We start from the raw sequence: 18,262 nt of genomic DNA, 5'->3' as shown, positions 1-18,262 counted from the left end.
TTCACATTTTTAGAGTGCTTTGAAGATGAAAGGCCCAATGTAAGAGTTATTGTAGTTATTGCTTTGTGGGTTCAATGAGGCCACAATGGTCTTTCTTGCCATATTTTATTGCTTCCATTTTGTGCTGCTGGGTATAACCAGAAATGGGCAGAACATGCAAAAATGTAAGAGAAAAATACTAACTAAGAACATTAACCAAATGTTTCTGAGCCTCAGAAAAGAGTGGTTTGGACTTGGGCCAGATAAATTCTTAATGAATCCAGGCCAGTTTGCCCACTCTGGATCCACTACTGTACCTGCTCCTGTTATTTAAGGGTAGCAGCCAAACTGCAAGCAGATGTCCCCTAGTGGGGCTCGCACATCTCTGGTCTGACCTGCATACGGTACCTCCTAGTGGCATCTTCATTGTACGTATCCTCGTCACCTCATCTTTGACTTTCCCTTCACAGTAGTAAGCTCCGATAGTTTCACTAGCTTTCTCCCTTTTCCACACCACTTTTTTGGCTGTTCCTCTCTTCTCGTCTTCAGTAACTTCCAGAGGGTCCTGGTGTTGGCTCATCAAGGCCTCATAGTCTCGCCCTATTGTGACAGACTCGCGGGACCTCCATCTGGCTGCAATACAGATAAGCGACGTCTCTGAGTTGCCCACTAGAGGGAGTGAATTGATCAGCATCAGGTCCAGCGCTGCCTCCACTTTGCCTACAAACAAACAATAGGTGAAGGGATTTTTCTGCAGAGTCTGAATATTTCTTTTAGTTCTGATTGTTCACCTAGGGGCTTTTGAAGTAATGCCTCACACTCAGTGTTTCCCCTACCTTAGTGAACACCGAACTAAAATAAAATGGCTGCATGTAAATATTCTGTTCTAGTTACTTTGGGAACAAACCCTGAGCCCAGACTGTGCCTTAGGAATGTCTGGAAGGAGAGGACCCTCCACATGTGGCTTTCCCCAGTTTGTGAAGAATGGGAAGTGAGCCACCTCTCTGGCAACACTGATCCCTTCCTCACACCTCTTTGTGGTGAGGGGTGATGCAAAGGACCATACATCCAAACCTATGGAACATCCTTTAAGACCAGCACTAAGAAGTAGGGGCACAGGGAGACCGTTGTGTCATCACTGCAGATATAATTGCATGCATGGATCAGTGGCCATGCACTTGCTCCAAGTAGCCGTCGATTGATGTATACAAATAATAGCATCTATTTTATCATTCATAAGCTTGCAGGTTCAGTAAAGATCCTGCTATACACGGCAAATGGCTCCCGGTGTTCAGCAATAAATTCCTCCTTCTCGTATCTAAATGGCTTCTCAGAAGAACCCATTCTAAGTATTAGGGTTCGGTGATATCATGCCCTCAGTTCAAATGCACTCAGAGACATTTCTGTGAAGACTTGAGGTAGTCTTGAACCACAACACTAGCTCCAAAGCACTGGGTTCTAAACTGATAAGGAAACGACTCATTTTTTTCAAATGTGAAGAAAAACATGACCTCTGGGTTGAAACAATTTGTACCAAACATTTGCCTGAAAGGAATTTCCTCCCCACCCCCTAAAGTTTTAAGTGGTTGAAAAGAGGGAGTTATCATGGAAATGGGATCTTAAATGAAGCTAGCATGGCATATGATATAATAACAAACCCAGTGAAAGGGCTGTAGCAAGTAATAAGATAATGATTTAAACTCTGTAGGTCAGATCCTCAGCTGGTGTAAAGAGAGGAACTGTCCCTGAGTCTGGGGGACATTATGAGCCAAATCTGCAGCCTGATGTATCTGGGTCTTCATTTTTATGGGAAGAATTTGTACCAGGAAAAATGGAGATCAGTAAAATTTGTGCTGGAAATGGCCCAACTTGATTATCATACACATTGTAAGGAGAGTGATCACTTTAGATAAGCTATTACCAGCAGGAGAGTGGGGTGGGGGGAGAGAAAACCTTTTGTAGTGGTAAACACCCATTTTTTCATGCTTTGTGTGTAGAAAAAGATCTTCTATACTTTCCACAGTATGCATCCGATGAAGTGAGCTGTAGCTCACGAAAGCTTATGCTCAAATAAATTGGTTAGTCTCTAAGGTGCCACAAGTACTCCTTTTCTTTTTTCGAATACAGACTAACACGACTGTTACTCTGAAACCTATCTGAAAATATGCATCTATGAGCCAGTCATACTCCCATATTTCAAATTTTTGAGCCAGTTCTCCACTGCTTTGTATCTTGTGCTCATATGCACATCTGTGCAAAATGAATGGAAAATATTACCAAATCAAAATGCCTGCTTTATGCCAACTTTGTCAAGGTGCAAATGACTAGGCAAGGTGCAGGGCAGTGGAAAATCAGACCCCTATTTGCATCAAATAAAATCCCCTTTTTCTTACCCTAACATGGCTAATTATATGTTGTCTGTTTCATGCTCTACAGACATAAAATAACTTTAAAACTAAAAAATTAAACTCTCTCCCATTACCCCCTTCCCTCACTGATCTACAGTCTGGTATGGTTATTGCTTTGAAACCCATACACCCCAAAGAGAATAACAAACACAAGAGTTATAGGGGTTCCTTACAATAAAGTACCTGAAGTGATCTGTGTTTCCAACAGTTAAAGACCCGCAGTTTAAGAAAGCATTTAAGTCCCAGCACATGCTTACTGGCTTTCCAACAAGTACATATTACTTACATTTTGATAGTCTGGACATGTCACATAGCCATAGGAACTAAGAACAACAAATACTTTGGACATCTGAGGTGTCTCCCATAGATCTGAAAGTGCTTTTCAACCACTTAACCAATTAAGACTCACAACATGGCCAAGATGTAAGTATTATTATCTCCATTTTACAGACTGGAAAACTGAGGCCAAAAGGAGGTAAAGTGACATTCCAGAGGACATAAGAAGTCTGTGCCAGAGAGAGAAATAGAAACCAGACTTTCTAACTCCTAATCTTGTGTGTTTGCCAATAGATAAGGCTCCCTTTAATAATTTTAACTGATTTGAAATACTATGGTGATAGATACTGTTTAAAAACAGCAGATAGATACAGAGAGAAAGAGAAAGAATGTTTTCTCTTGGAAAGTGTTTTAAGTCTTAGCTGTTGAGGGAGTGAGATACAGAACCCCTTACGCTCAGTGCTTTTGGTTTTTGGAAATAAGGGTAACGAGTAGGGGAATGCTGTCATTTTTCAGCTAAAATGCAAACAATAATTGATTTCTGTTAAGCATCACCTTTATTTTCCAACTTTAGATTCCGTTGTATTTTGTGTGTATACCAGCAGCCTCTCTGCAATCAGTATTTTGTGCCATTCCGTTTGCAAACAGCTTTCAGATTTGAAGCAAGGAGTATAGCCCTAGATAAGGAGGTCAAAGGGGAGCAGTGCTTACTGTAGATTCTGAATGTGTGCGTGTGTGTATTTTGTGCTTTTGTCCAAGGGGGGAGGTACCTCGCGGCATTCAATGTCAGCAGCTTCTCAGGGGAATGTAGTATCTTAAGACACACTGACACCCATCCCTCCCAGCCAGAGTACTGCAGTTACCACCCTTTCATGTGCCAACCCTGAGAACTTACGTTACATAACAGAGAAATAAAACCTTCTGGAAAGGATGTAACAGCCATTAAAATAAATGTTTTATAAAGCCAAGGGTCAAAGAAGTCAAGTCATCCTGTAGCACATTACAGAAACGACTCATTTGAACACAGCTAAAGTTAAGTAGTTGTACAATGCAATCGTGGCCAGTTGGGTGTGTGCATTTTATTCATTTTTCATTTACTGCATATATAGGGTCTAAGCTTGCAATCTCTACTCAGATGAGCAGTTCTTCCTCGCTTATTCTGGGGCCAAGTCTCCTCTTGCTTTTAACCAGAGTAAATCAGAAGCCACTCCACTGAAGTCAATATTTAAGGATGAAGCTTCTACAACAGGTGTCTATGTATGTTTCCTACAGCGCATTGGGTGCATACAGAAAAGAAGCATACCTCTATAGACGTCAAGGGAGCTATGGCAATATAGAACAGCTGAGGAGCCGGCCCATATTCTGGCAACCCATAACTAAACATGGGCTTGAACCAAAACACTGGATCCTAATTTCCCCAAACTCTGGAGAAGTTCGGATTCAAATCTCGATCCCAACTCCGTGACTGGGGGGGATTGTTACATGTAACTTGTTCCCCTGGAGTGGTGGAGCTTGAGGCAAGGTTGCAAATTGGAATGAAAATGCATGGATATAGCTGAGAGGGGAGGGCTTCCATAGCATCTGCATGGACACAAATATGGACACACACCCCCACCTTCTGGTCACCTGTGGGGGTGGGATGGGTCAGCATCCCCATGCTGACCTGGTCTGAAGCTGCCACAGCAAGTCATTCTCGAGATCTCTAGCCCTTAAAGGGGTACATACCTTTTTGACAAGGCAGGCAGCTCCCTCTCCTCCTCTCACTTTAATGTGCAGTCAGGTCATTTGCTTACATGAACACTGATTTCAAGTCCAAAATATAAAAATAAAGAGAACATCGCCCAGCACTAAATGTTCCCTAGTGTGCTTTGAAACTGGAGTGGGTCACAGTGCACTAGGGAACTTTTCGTGCCCAGCGGCAGAGTCCACACAGTCCATTAGAACAGTAGGTCTCAACCAAGGGTACGTGTACCCCTGGTGGTATGCAGAGGTCTTCCAGGGGGTACATCAGCTCGTCTGGATATTTGCCTACTTTTACAATAGGCCACATAAAAAGCACTAGCAAAGTCAGTTCAAACTAAAATGTCATACAGACAATGACTTGTTTATACTGCTCTATATACCCTACACTGAAATGTAACTACAATATTCATATTCCCATCGATGTATTTTATAATGATAACGGTACAAATGAGAAAGTCAGCTCTTTTTCAGGAATAGTGTGGCTGTGGCACTTTTGTATTTTTAGGTCTGGTTTTATAAGCAAGCAGTTTTTAAATGAGGTGTAACTTGGGGTATGCAAGACACATCAGACTCCTAAAAGGGGTACAGCAGTCTGTAAAGGTTGAGCCACTGTGTTAGAGCGCAGCAGGCTAGTGCAAGGTAGATTTACATCCCAGCTTCCTGTCTTCTACCTGACCATACAGACAAGCCCCTAGGAGAAAGTGCTGATACAGTAGATTTCTGCTGCAAGCCAACTGCCGAGGGCCACATCTGGGTATGGAAATTGTATGGGGGGCCATGAATGCTCAAAAAACTGGGGGTTGGGGTGCAGGAGGGGGTGAGGGCTCTGGCTGGGTATGTGGGCTCTGGAGTGGGGCCAGAAATGAGGAGTTCAGGGGGCTCCAGGCTGGGGCAAGGACTTGGAGTGCAGGGAGGGGGGTGAGGACTCCGGCTGGGGGGGGTGGGCTCTGTGGTGGGGCTGGGGATGAAGGGTTGGGGGTGCAGGAGGTTCTCCAGGCTGGGACCGAGGGGTTCAGAGGGCAGGAAGGGGATCAGGGCTGGAGCAGAGGTTTGGAGCACGGGAGGGGGTTAGGGGTGTAGACTGGGTGGCGCTTATCTCAAGCAGCTCCTGGAAGCCATGGCATGTCCCCCTTCCGACTCCTATGCGGAAGTGCGGCCACGCGGCTCTGTGTGCTGCCCCGTCTGCAGGTGCCGTCCCTGCAACTCCCATTGGCCTCAGTTCCCAGCCAATGGGAGGTAGGGGGCGGCGCTTAGGGCAGGGTGCCGGAGGGGGGGGACATACCTCTGTTTCCGGGAGCTGCGTGGAGCCATGGCACGCACAGAGCATGGCAAGCCCCCAGCCCTGCTCGCTGGCTGGAGTGCCAGAGCGGGGCAAGCCCTGGACCCTGCTCCCCGGCGGGAGTTTGAGGGCCAGATTAAAATGTCTGAAGGGCTGGATGAGGCCCCTGGGCCGTAGTTTGCCCACCCCTGGCCTACAGCATCCCTGCTTAGCCTTCTCTCATGGCCAAATCCTGCTATTCTTATTCAAGAGGAACTCCCGCTCCTTAGTCTGGCAAAACTCAGGCAAAACTAAACCTTGAAGTCAATGGGAGTTTTGCCCAACCTGTGCCTGAAGGATTTAGGTCTCTGAGAACACAGTAAACACAGACAGGAAACAGCCTTTCTCTGTATCAGCGAAGATCCCCTGTCCTTCCTTGAAAAAATCCTTTGACTCCTGCCCCTCTCCTTGGAGGAATGACCTCTGCAGGAAGGCGATTTGATGTGAATGCAAAGGGGGGGTTGGGAAAAGGAGGCACCCACAGGCGGCTAACACTGGAAATGGGAGGTGTAACTTCCAGCGAATTCCCTGCCAAAAGACTATTGACACAGAGTTATGGCTGCCCAGTGCTGCCTTGTGCCCTTCCAGAACAGGGAGTGAGGCTAAACTTAATCCTCCGCTGACAAGGAAATACAGAGTTAAAGTCATGTCTGTTCCACTGCATCCTCCCACCCCCCATCACACACACTTTACCTCTGTGGAGACGGCAATTGGCCATGTAGAGACAGAGAGTTCTGTGTGCTCAGCACAACTCCACTTGAGCACAACTAATGCAAGGGTTGCACTATCCCTCACTAGGCTACGTCTAGCAGGACTGATCCAGGGAATACTGCAGGTGGGTAGCACAGCTCTCACCATCACTTCCAGTGGCTGACAGTCCACGAGGGATGCCAAGGAGAAAATGGGTGGTGTATAAGAGGCCAGTGGAGGCTAAGCCGCCACAAACATGATGCAGCCCACTACCCTCTGGAGACATGCTGGCCTGACGCCTTTGGAGCACTACTGCTGAAAGCGTGCCCAGGCCGTAGCCCCACCTGTGCTCCATCCCGAGGCCCCACTCCCTCTTGTTCTCTTCCCTCATGACCCCGCCCACACTGCTCCTCTTTTCATCCCCACTCCGCCCCTTCCCCCGAGGTTCCCCCCACCCACTGCTCATGCCTCTCTACCCTCTCCGGGAGGGCAGGTGGTGGGGAGGGACTTTGTGGGATGTGGAAAAGAAGGAGGGATCTGTGGGGAGGGGGAAAAAGGCGACCGGTGGGGTGGGGCTCTGATAAGGGGATGAAAGGGTAGGGGAGAGCCTCAGGGAAGGGGCAGAGCAGGGCCTGGGGTGCAATGGGGGTGGCATGTGGCTAGGGCCTTGGGGCAGGGGGCAGGGCCATGGTCTCGGGGTCAATGCCCCCCCACTTCTAGGAAGCTTCCAGCACTCACGCCCAGCTTCCCCAAATGCGGGAGTCATGTACACTCTCCTCACAACCCCTTGCATATTCTAAGTGTCCACTGAAACTCCTCCTTTGCAATGGCATTCACACACTGCCATGTACCCGCCAGTCCTCTGTGCCGTGCTATTGCTCCAGTAAGTGCTATCAGTGGGTGTGCACACATCACTGTGCACCACAAGGCTCAGTCAGGAGTAACTGGAAGAGATGGCTCAGAGGAATTCTCTGGCACTCATCCCAGATGCATGCCAATTTGCAGACCTAGAAAGCCTCCCTAATCATTTGTTAAATATTACTGCCCCAGACACTAGCTGAGGTTAAACTTGATCTGGTGATCTGTTTGGGGGAGATTAGTGCCATAGTTTGAGCCACAGCTATGTGCAAAAAATATCATAAGAATGGGATAAATGTAATCACGAGTCTTTTATTTCTTGGCAATGTACCTCTGGAACGGAACCCCTTGACTCAATAATCAAAATTTGCACCCCTAACCTCCCCTGGATCCCGATGAGGGATGGCAATTTCCAAGACAATGTGAGTATGCGTGGGGATGTGAGAGCACTTCGAAAAATTTGCTGATAACCTTAAGAATGGAGTCCCTAGCTTTCCTTCCTAAGAGCAGTCACTCAAAGTAGCTGTGCCAGCCAGACCAACAGAGAGCTCCGAGGAAACAAAAAACCCAACCACATATCTGAGAACTGGATGATGTTTGTACAGTGCTTTGAATATGTAAAGTGCTATCTAAGTGCATTAACTTCTTATTCATTAGTACTATGATGAAGCAATGAGAGAAACAGGAAAGGAAGGCAGCAGCGGGAGGGCAGAAGGAAAAGAGCTTGTTGGGATAGGAATCTGAATTTTAGGCTTTATTATTAACAACAGTAATTAGGAATTGGGAATGCTCAGCATCAAAAGCAGATCCCCTTTGAATTCTGAGCATAGCAGAGAAATAACAGGATCTATACCAAGAGAGAGGTGGATATGTATATACCATGCAGCATCCGTCCAGTAAAGGAGTGGACGAGGAATCAAGGCCCAGGAACTTCCCTGGTGCTCTGGGTTACTTTGTTACTGTGCAGCCTATTTCGATCCCATCTCCTGGCAGATTTCTTCCAGGAAGCATTCACTGATTCCTTCAATCCCTTCATGGAGCAGTGGACATTGTCTACTGTTCCCTGCTCGGTATCCCTTTCTGGATGCCTTGCTTTGACCCTATGGCCCACCCCTGCGCTGTTTTTTCATTCTTCCCCCTGATGTTAAGTCGATCCCCTTGTTTCTTTTGGCCCCTGTACTCTGTTGAGGTGGAGGTCTTTGTTGTTTTTATAGGGAGAGTTGCCTTTGAGGGCTGTGCTCAGCACATGGAGACCAAGTAGGCTGGATTTCTCCACACTTCAAAAACAATTAACTCCTTTCCTCCAAGGAGAAATTGGAGGCAGGAAGTAGCTGCTCAGGAAGCACTGGCAGAAAATTTCCTCTCTGGGAAAGGAAAATTGGCCATATCCTGAAATAATTTTCAAATGGATTCAGGTAACATGACTGTAGTGCCTAGTACAAAATCAGGCCCCGCTGCAATCAGTGGCAAAACTCCCATTGCCTCCATTGGGGTCAGGATCACAATCCTAGTCTTACAGCTGTCAACAACCATTTTAAAACAGCTGGCACTAACTCATTACATGTAACTTTTATTGGCTGTGGTTCTTGAAATACCCTTAGGGATGTGGGCAACGTCTGTGTGTACTTGGGGCCTACATGAACCTGCATTTCCTCCTGCACTGTGGATAGACAGAAAGAAGCCCCTCCTGAAGTGCTAAGCTGCTCCGGTGAGATGCTCAACACCCCCAGTTGTCACTGAACTTCAACGGGAGTTCAGAGCACAGAACATCACCCAGGATCTGGCCTCCAGTCTGAACCAGGGACTGAATGGGGAAAAAATAAACCCACAAAATAAGTTCTACCCTCTTGAGATGCCACACTCAGTGCAGACTAGAAACTTATTATTTTTCTTAAAAGAAAGCTTAGATTCTTGCACATAAAACAGGAGCTTGGAACAGATCTCATGATTAAAACACAGCCATGGAAGTGTAGAGAGAGCTGGATTAGATTCCTCGCTTTGCCACAAGCTTCCCGGGCAAGTTACTTCACCTTTCTGTGACTCAGTTTCCCCAACTGTACAATGAGATAAGAGTGGGGTGTGTTGTGAGATTGACTTCATTTGTATTTGTATGTAAACTAAGTTAAGATCCTGGAGTGGAACTTGAAGAATTGCCAAGTATTACTATAGTGGTAATCTGATTGTTCCAATTACCACCCTCCTGCCTTGTAGTGGAAAACCCTTCTTCAACCTTTGGGGAGGTGGAAACTTATCTAAGGAATCACTTCAGTATACACATCAAACCCTTTTATCATCATGGTTAGAAATAGTGTCATTAAACGGAGCCTATAAGGTAATAAATCCCAAAAGTTTAGGCTGGATTTATACAGACCTTTGCTATTGTTGGGAAATTAATTTTTTCTCATGACCCACCTGGAGATATGAATATAAACCAAATGGACACCATAGCAACAGGATGGCTAGAGTCTGTACTTGGCCTTCATCCTCAGGACAGAGAGCATAACACATTAGCAGTTCAATGTAGGGCCTTTTGCTGTGTATTTGTTATATGACATTATGTAACTATGGGGTTTAAGACTAATTTAGAGTATATTGAAAACAGACAGCCCAGTTGGCCAAGGCATCAACCTCACTTCTTTCAAGTCCCTTTAAAAAAAACATTTCGTCCATGAAGCCCACAAAAGTGAGTTTATCATCTAAAACAAACACTAACCACTAAGTCTCCTGCACCTCTGGATTTCTCCTCGTGTCTATGTTTTAGATTGAAAGCTCTTTGGGCCGTCTTTATTTTTGTGTATTGTACAGAAAAGAGTATATTGGCACTTTGGTGGCTCTAAAAAATTCATATTATTAGTAGAATCATAGAATAACAGAGTAGGAATGGACCTCTGGAGGCCATCTAGTCCAACCCCCTGCCCAGAGCAGGACAAATCCTAACTAAATCATCCCAGCCAGGGCTTTGTCAAGCCTGACCTTAAAAATTTCTGAGGAAGGGGATTCCACCACCTCCCTAGGTAACGCATTCCAGTGTTTCACCACCCTCCTAGTGAAAAAGTTTTTCCTAATATCCAACCTAAATCTCCCCCACTGCAACTTGACACCATTACTCCTTGTCCTGTCATCTGCTCTCACTGAGAATAGTCTAGATCCATCCTCTTTGGATCCACCTTTCAGGTAGTTAAAAGCAGCTATCAAATCCCACCTCATTCTTCTCTTCTGTAGACTAAACAATCCCAGTTCCCTCAGCCTCTCCTCATAAGTCATGTGTTCCAGACCCCTAATCATTTTTGTTGCCCTTCGCTAGACTCTCCAATTTCTCCACATCCTTCTTGTAGCGTGGGGCCCAAAACTGGACACAATACTCCAGATGAGGCCTCACCAGTGTCGAATAGAGGGGAACAATCACGTCCCTCGATCTGCTGGCAATGCCCCTTCTTATACACTCCAAAATGCCATTGGCCTTCTTGGCAACAAGGGCACACTGTTGACTCATATCCAGCTTCTCGTCCACTGTCACCCCTAGGTCCTTTTCTGCAGAACTGCTGCCTAGCCATTCGGTCCCTAGTCTGTAGCGGTGCATTGGATTCTTCCGTCCTAAGTGCAGGACTCTGCAATTGTCCTTGTTGAACCTCATCAGATTTCTATTGGCCCAATCCTCCAATTTGTCTAGGTCCCTCTGTATCCTATCCCTGCCCTCCAGCGTATCTACCACTCCTCCCAGTTTAGTGTCATCCGTAGTAGTATGACTAAATCTAGTTAGAAACCAAGAAGTCTATCATTTTGGCAATGTTGTTAAAGAAGGTAATCAAACCTGACAGCTCCTCTAACAAATCTTTAAAATGAAGTACAGTATTTTATTTATTATTATAAGTGCAGTACTAAATTAATCAATACTGAAATTTACAGTTATAATTTCATTGGGTCTCACAAAGCAATGAACCAGTTATGGACCTAATCCTGCCACACTTACTTACAAGAATAGAACAATCTTTCCTAATAGAGCTGGTTAAAAAATGGATCCAGATTTTCACAAAAAATTCATAAGAACATAAGAATGGCCATCCTGGGTCAGACCAAAGGTCCATCTAGCCCAGTATCCTGTCTTCCGGCAGTGGCCAATGCCAGGTGCCCCAGAGGGATTGAACAGAATAGGCAACCATCATGTGCTCCATTCCCTGTTGCCCATTTCCAGTTTCTGGCAAACAGAGGAAAGGGACACCATCCTGTTATTTTTGGGAGGGAGGGGAGTGTTATTGATAGGTTACACAAATGCCTGTCAGGGATGGACTGTTTAACTTGGTCCTGCCTCAGCAGATGGGGCTGGACTTGATGACTTCTCAAGGTCCCTTCCAGCCCTACATTTCTATGATTCTATGGTTGACAAAATTTGAAATGTTGACAAAAAGTTTTATCAAAATTTTCAATTTCAAAATTTCAGATCTCCTTAACTAGTGGGAGTGGTTGAAGTGAATTGTAAGAATTTCTGACATAAATAAGGGTTGTGGAATTGGGCCATAAGCGCAGGTTCATGATAAACAGTTCTCCCTTCTTTTTTATTTTTAATTTAAAGTATTTGCTGAATGTTATGGGCTCGAGTGTCCAGAGTCCATCTTATGGAATCCAAAGTCCACTGATGCCATGAAAAATGCCAAATGTTTTTGGTGACTAAAAGATAACAATGACCAGGTACTTTCCCAAATGTAGTCAAATTCTTGCATCTGAGTTCCGTTCATAATAATAAACATAGAAATGTAGGGCTGGAAGGGACGTCGAGTTATTATCACATCCAGCCCCCGGTACTGAGGCAGGACCAAGCAAATGTAGGCCATCCCTGGCAGGTGTTTGTCCAACCTGTTCTTAAAAACCTCCAATGACAGGGATTTCACAACCTCCCTTAGAAGACTATTCCCGTGCTTAACTACCCTTATAGTTAGGAAAAACTTTCTACTACCTAACCTAAATCTCCCTTGCTGCAGATTAAGCGCATAACTTCTTGTCCTAGCTCTAGGCAATAATCACTGGCTCTTTTGATCAAACGATCTCAAAGCACTTCACAAAGGTAAATAAAAGTCATCATCTCCATTGCAGAGAGGAGTAAACGAAGGCAAAATGCCTTGTCCAAGGTCATTCAGCAAGCCATTGATAGAGCCAGGCTGAGAACCTAGGTCTTCAGAGTCCCCATCCAATGCAGTAACCTGAAGACCAACCTGCCGCCCACCAAACTAACTACCCCCTTGAAAGCTCAGCTGCAGCAGAAAGACAAAGCTGATATATCATTGTAAATACGTTATTGTTCAAGCCCGTCTCTGCCACTTAACACCCAGAAATAATAAAATTAAAGCTTTCGCTGATAAATAGCAGTAAGGAACAAAACTTGAAGCCTGACTATAGTCAATGGAAAGAGACCCATTGATTTAAGGACGTAGAATTTAAAATATACACATCAGTTGATTCCCCTGTTCTGCTTTCTTCTTATTCATTCACCTAGCCCAAGACAATTATGTGCCTGCTCTCTGTAAAGCATGGATCTCATATACTGCTAATGCCCAGATTCTGTGGGACTGCGTATATCTAACACAACACTGAAGACTTGTTCTTGAAACAGGAGGAGCTTGGTGTTATCCTCTGTTGGGTTTTATAAGCTAACATGGTGGTGATGATAAAGATACCCTCGCAGAAGATGAGTTCTTCTACCAATAGTAAGGGAGGGACTTGGATGGGAGCCTGAACCATTAAACAGTATTTGCTTTGTGGTGAAAAGTGGATCAGCAATTTGCCATTGCTGACAGTCTCATTTTGAAACCAGCGATGAAGAAAGTTAAGGTGAATGATGTGTCACTTGTACATAGTGGGTCTGATTCTCATCCCATTTGCTCTGGTGTAATACAGGAGTAGCTCCCATAATGTTAATCCAGTTATTATCCTAGTCTAAAACTGACATAAGAGGAGAATCAATCCCTTGGCTTCCAATACACTTTAGTCTATTTTATTGGTCATCTGTGTGATCTCTTAAGCTGATGGAAAAACTAATCTAAATTGATTTTCAAAGAAACACTGGTATAAACTGAGATTCAGGTCCCACATTTCAGTTTTCTAAAAATAAAGGGTGGGAGTACACAACCTAGAGAGAATACAAATGTTTCCACAACATGAAAAGAGAAAAGCCTAGAAAAACAGTTGTTTCAGATGCACACACTGGTTTTCATTGTCAGAGACGGGAACACAACTGCATTCTGCTGGCACATGAGAACCAGAGAGAGAGACTTGCTGGAAACTGAAACTGAAACTGACCCAGTGTAATTTCACCCTCCAGGCTAAATAAAATGCAAAAAGTAAACAAACAGAATACATGGTGAAAAAGAAAACCCATGGTTGAAATTATTTCAGTTTTTAAACTGTAAGCTTTGGTCATTAACTAGAGCTGAGTGGATAATGAAAAAACAGATTTGCAAATATGTTGGTGAATTATACAGCCCTTTTTGGTGAGCTTGCTCTTTTCTCTGTGTTTGACCCTTATCTTGCAAACGTTAATGTATTTGCTGAGTTTGGGACAGATTTATCAGACTTAACTGGAGGATGGGTATCACAAATGTATACTTAAACAGTTACATGTGTTTTAACTGGTTCATTGCAGATCCTGCACTCCAGCCTGTCACTTTCCAGTGAGCTTCATTGTAATCACAGGTTTCAGAGTAGCAGCCGTGTTAGTCTGTATTCGCAAAAAGAAAAGGAGGACTTGTGGCACCTTAGAGACTAACAAATTTTTTTGAGCATAAGCTTTCGGATGCATCCGATAAAGTGAGCTGTAGCTCACGAAAGCTTATGCTCAAATAAATTTGTTAGTCTCTAAGGTGCCACAAGTCCTCCTTTTTATTGTAATCACAGTGAATCACAATGAAATTCTTTTATGTGTGGGTAGGGCACTGGCATGGCAGACCCAAATTCAAATCTCTGCTCTACTTCATTCAGAGCAGAGTTTTTCATCCCAGACCACTATAAATCAAGCAGAGGAGGAACTTGAATATTCCACATTCCAGGCCCTAATCACCAAGCTATAGTCAGTCTCGCTCTTTCTTTGACCCAAAACTTTCCTGATGGAAGTTTGATGGCGACTGATACATCCCTGAAAAATGTTTCAGCTTCGACGAATCAGCATTTTTTACCAAACTGTAATTTCAGTGACAATGTTCTTACTAGCTCGACTCATGTCACAATATGCCCATCTCATTGGGATTATCATAGGATTTCACTTTACTCTTATGGATTTGATAGGTTCAGGCCTGGCCCAATGCCTCTGTGCTCTAGCTATTCCTAGCTGCTGGAACTACTCTTATCAGAATAGCTCTACTCTAACTTACACCAACCGCAGACACATAGCGGCACTGTATAGCTACCAAGGTGACACAGAGCCACCTTTGCAACCCCTTAGGTTGTGCGCTGAGTGCAGCCTCCCCAGACTGAAGTGGTAGGGCTGTTGTTTCAAACTGCCTATTTGCAGGGTCAGACAGTTGTGCAGCACATCACATTTGCAAGGTTTTTTTGCACATATACCTAAAAAGTTAATAATAAACCCAAACCCATAGATTTTACAGCCAGAAGAGACCATTATGATCATCTAGATTGACCTCCTGTATAAAATTACTTCTTTCCACAAGACACAGCATTTCACCCCAGGATTTCTGCATCAAGCCCATAACTTCTGGATTAGCTGTGACAGAGTTTAAATTCTGCGCACTCTGGCAAAGTTTACATTTTGTAGAAACTGCTGGAGCCACTAGAAAAGTACCAGGACCACCACCTGCTGTAACTAATTCAAGTGCTGCAGACAGAAAGAATTGTTAGACACCCTAACTCACCCACTCCCGGGGAGGAGGGACCAGAAACCCTGGCTCCTGTTTCTCCTTTAGTAGATATTCCAGGTTAGAACTTTTTTTCAAAATTTAGAGGCGCTGATTTAGACCCAGGTCTCATCAAAATATCATATATAGCATCATGATCATACTGAAATAGCTGACCGTGAATCCAAGTGTTGTCTCTATTATTTGTTTTAGTTAGAACAAGCTTTGGCTATACATGTAGAACAGAAAGCAAAACACTTGAACTTAAGTTCCATTTGGCTTTGGCTTAAAACACATGATTTAGAGTGCTATGCATTTTTACTTTATATCTCAGTAGTTGGAGAAGCAGGGCAAGAATGACTTTCTCTGTGAGAAACCTTATTGTTGAATAACACAGGCTTCTGTTGGTGAGAGACACCACTGAGGGGTTTGTTTAAATTTCCTTTGGGGGAAAAAATGCAATTATTTAAATGAAGGGGGGGGAGCTCTTGAAACCCCAAACTGCTATAACTTTCCACTCTAGGCAACTAAAAAAACATGATGCAAAACAGCACTCATTTGTCTTTTCATTTTCTTTAATTTCATTATGCCTCATTCTGAAGAACCTCTGATACAATACAATTTGTAATATAGTTTTGATATTTTTAAATTATATTTGCTTAGCTTTATACACACACATACACACTCTCTGAATTATAGTTATGCTGTAAAGATGCTTTTGCTGAAAGCCTTTGAAGGTCATTTTTCACCATATATGTATTGAAATAAAATCCACAAAAATAACTCTAGGACTTTTAGGAACCCACTGGGTTACCCCATCCTTAAGTTTTAGGAACCCTCTGGATTGTCTCATGCTTGGTAGTCTGAAAATTCATTACATTGACTGTAATGTCTCCCCTGCTTAGGGAATGTCAATACTGCTTTCCTGAACTCCGCCTGTTATAGCTAGAGGAAAGGGAGTTAGCATTGTCTTCCACCACTCGCTGCAAGAAACATGATATCACACTTGAACAAAAACGGGAAAGCTGACAGATCTATTGAGATGGGTGTGACTACAATACACACCTAACTGGTCAAGTCCTGTGGAAAGGGCTGTGACTGGCAGCTCTTCAATGCCCAACACAAACGAGCACACTGTCCATGTTTATTGCTAATCTGTGAAGCCTGCTTTTGTTTCTCACACTTTCACATGACTTCATGGATTTTACTTGCTTCCTGTAGCAATCAGGTATACACTATGAGTTGGCTTTAAGAAAGGGAGACCCAGGGGAGATTTGACTCTGAGAAAGGGATGTAGTGTTGTCCCATTCAGTTCAAGTTAATGAAGCTATCTTTTTTATCTTCTGTATATAACACTCAGTGCATAGCCTATCTGCCTCTAAAGTGAAATGTCAGTACTGATCTGAGAGTTAAATAGGATGCATTGCTACACATCTACAACAAGCAAGCAACCCACACCACAAAAGAGGAATACAAAGTATACAACCTAATACAGCAATAATTATACAAATATACACACACTCACCACATTTTATGTAAACCTTTTGGCCTGCAGATAGCCACAGGCCTTTCCAGATACTAAAAAAACCCTCAAAACTCCAAACCCTTTCATTGACCATTCATTGTACTTCTGAACATTTTTGTGACCTATAAAGATCAAGAGATTGTAGAACAAATTATACTGCAGTGAAAAATTCTGTTTTCTTTTGTTACTACCTTCTGTCTCTTACTGTAGCAGTCTGCAGCTATATAGCACATTCCATTTTATCTCGAGATGGCCTGGAACCAGAAAAATTAGATCTGAAGCTACACTTTCAGGGATGAATAGAAAAGATGGTTTGAGGCCCATCTCTAGGTTTATCCAGTTTATGGCTTTGTATCTTACACTGAGGAGATTATCTAGAAACAGGTCAGAGGGAGACACTAGTGGTGTGAGCATATACTTCAATGCTGAGAGAGAACCACATGCAGAACAATGAGTATTTGAGAAAAGCATCTCTGATCCTTAAGGCTCTTAATGCTATGAAATAAACTTTGCATTAATAAAATCATAAATATACATTTACCAGGTATGGGAAATCCATACCTTACAATTAGAACTATTTAGACAAGCAAATGATGTCTGGTAATAATATTGTTGAGTCAGACGTGTTTTTAACAGTGTTTGTAATGAACCAATCCACTGTATTTAATGCATATTATTCAAGCTTCAATGTTCAATAATTAGTTTCTAGACTCAGCAGCTGGAAGAGACTAGCTAAAAATAAATACTAGATAGAACACATATCAGATTTTTACCAGTTAGCTTGTGTTTCACCTCTATATTTGTGAAGTGGACAGTCAGAGTCAACATTTACAACAGATTTTACAAAAAAACCATGTGGTGATCATTTCCAAACAACTGGCTCAGAGAAAAAGTTAACTGGCTCAGCAGAGGAATCCACACTGTAGCATTTGTAAGTGTGAACAAACAGCAGCTAGATTAAAAAGGATTTAGCCATGGATCCCAAATGCATTCAGCCACCCTCTGACAAAGAATCAGAGCATAATCCTGCTACCTTCGCCCACCGTGAGAGATCCTTACTTATGCAAATAATCCCACTGAAGTCAATGTGAGAATTATGCTAGTAGGGATACCTCAGCAGAATGTGGATTTTAGGATCAGACCCTTTTGTCTGTACATTGCGTGAGAAACAGTAAATCCATGGCACCTCAGCAATGCTATTTGAGTAACTAAAGCAAAGTCTTCCCTGAAATCATCAGGGTGAATCCTCAGAGAATTAAATGTGCTAAAAAGAGTCCATGCTTTCCAAAGTACATCCATCCAGTTTCCACAGCAGCTCATGGGGTTGGGATTATCCTTTAAATGGGTAGACCTTGGTTACTCTTAATAGTATATACCTCGACAGCATCCATCACTATGTATTTTTGACAGGTTTCCAAGCCCCATTTAGGGCTTATGTCCTGCCCTCCATCCCTGTTTCCGCTGGTGTTGAGGTTTGGAGCCGACAGCCATTTTGAAAAAAACATTTTTGATTATTTTTTATGTTTAAATAGGGGTAGTGTTGCATGCTTGTGCTTTGATTGTTTAGAGAAAAAGGTTGAAAGAATAGAATGAGAGAGCTTAAAGATTAAAAAAAGAAAGGTTTGGT

General features: G+C 43.4%; 1 protein-coding gene across 10 annotated transcripts in view; it reads right to left on the bottom strand.

The window, feature by feature from the left end:
- TEK (TEK receptor tyrosine kinase) overlaps positions 1-18,262 on the bottom strand; it is a 91,981-nt gene that overhangs the window by 46,335 nt on the left and 27,384 nt on the right. For 9 of the 10 annotated variants that reach the window (XR_013635848.1, XM_078852941.1, XM_078852942.1 and 6 more), the window contains one exon: positions 388-699. The exons of the other annotated variant lie outside the window; for it this stretch is intronic. Coding sequence is in view for 8 of the 9 variants with exons in the window: in XM_078852943.1 (XP_078709069.1) it covers positions 388-699 (312 nt within the window). In the remaining variant the exon portion in view is untranslated. The remainder of the gene's footprint in view (positions 1-387; positions 700-18,262) is intronic. 10 annotated transcript variants of the gene reach the window in all.

Source organism: Lepidochelys kempii, chromosome 5, assembly GCF_965140285.1.
Source record: "Lepidochelys kempii isolate rLepKem1 chromosome 5, rLepKem1.hap1, whole genome shotgun sequence".
Classification (NCBI taxonomy): domain Eukaryota; kingdom Metazoa; phylum Chordata; order Testudines; family Cheloniidae; genus Lepidochelys; species Lepidochelys kempii.
The sequence above is the reverse complement of the archived record's forward strand: the minus strand, read 5'-3'. Positions and strand labels throughout refer to the sequence as shown.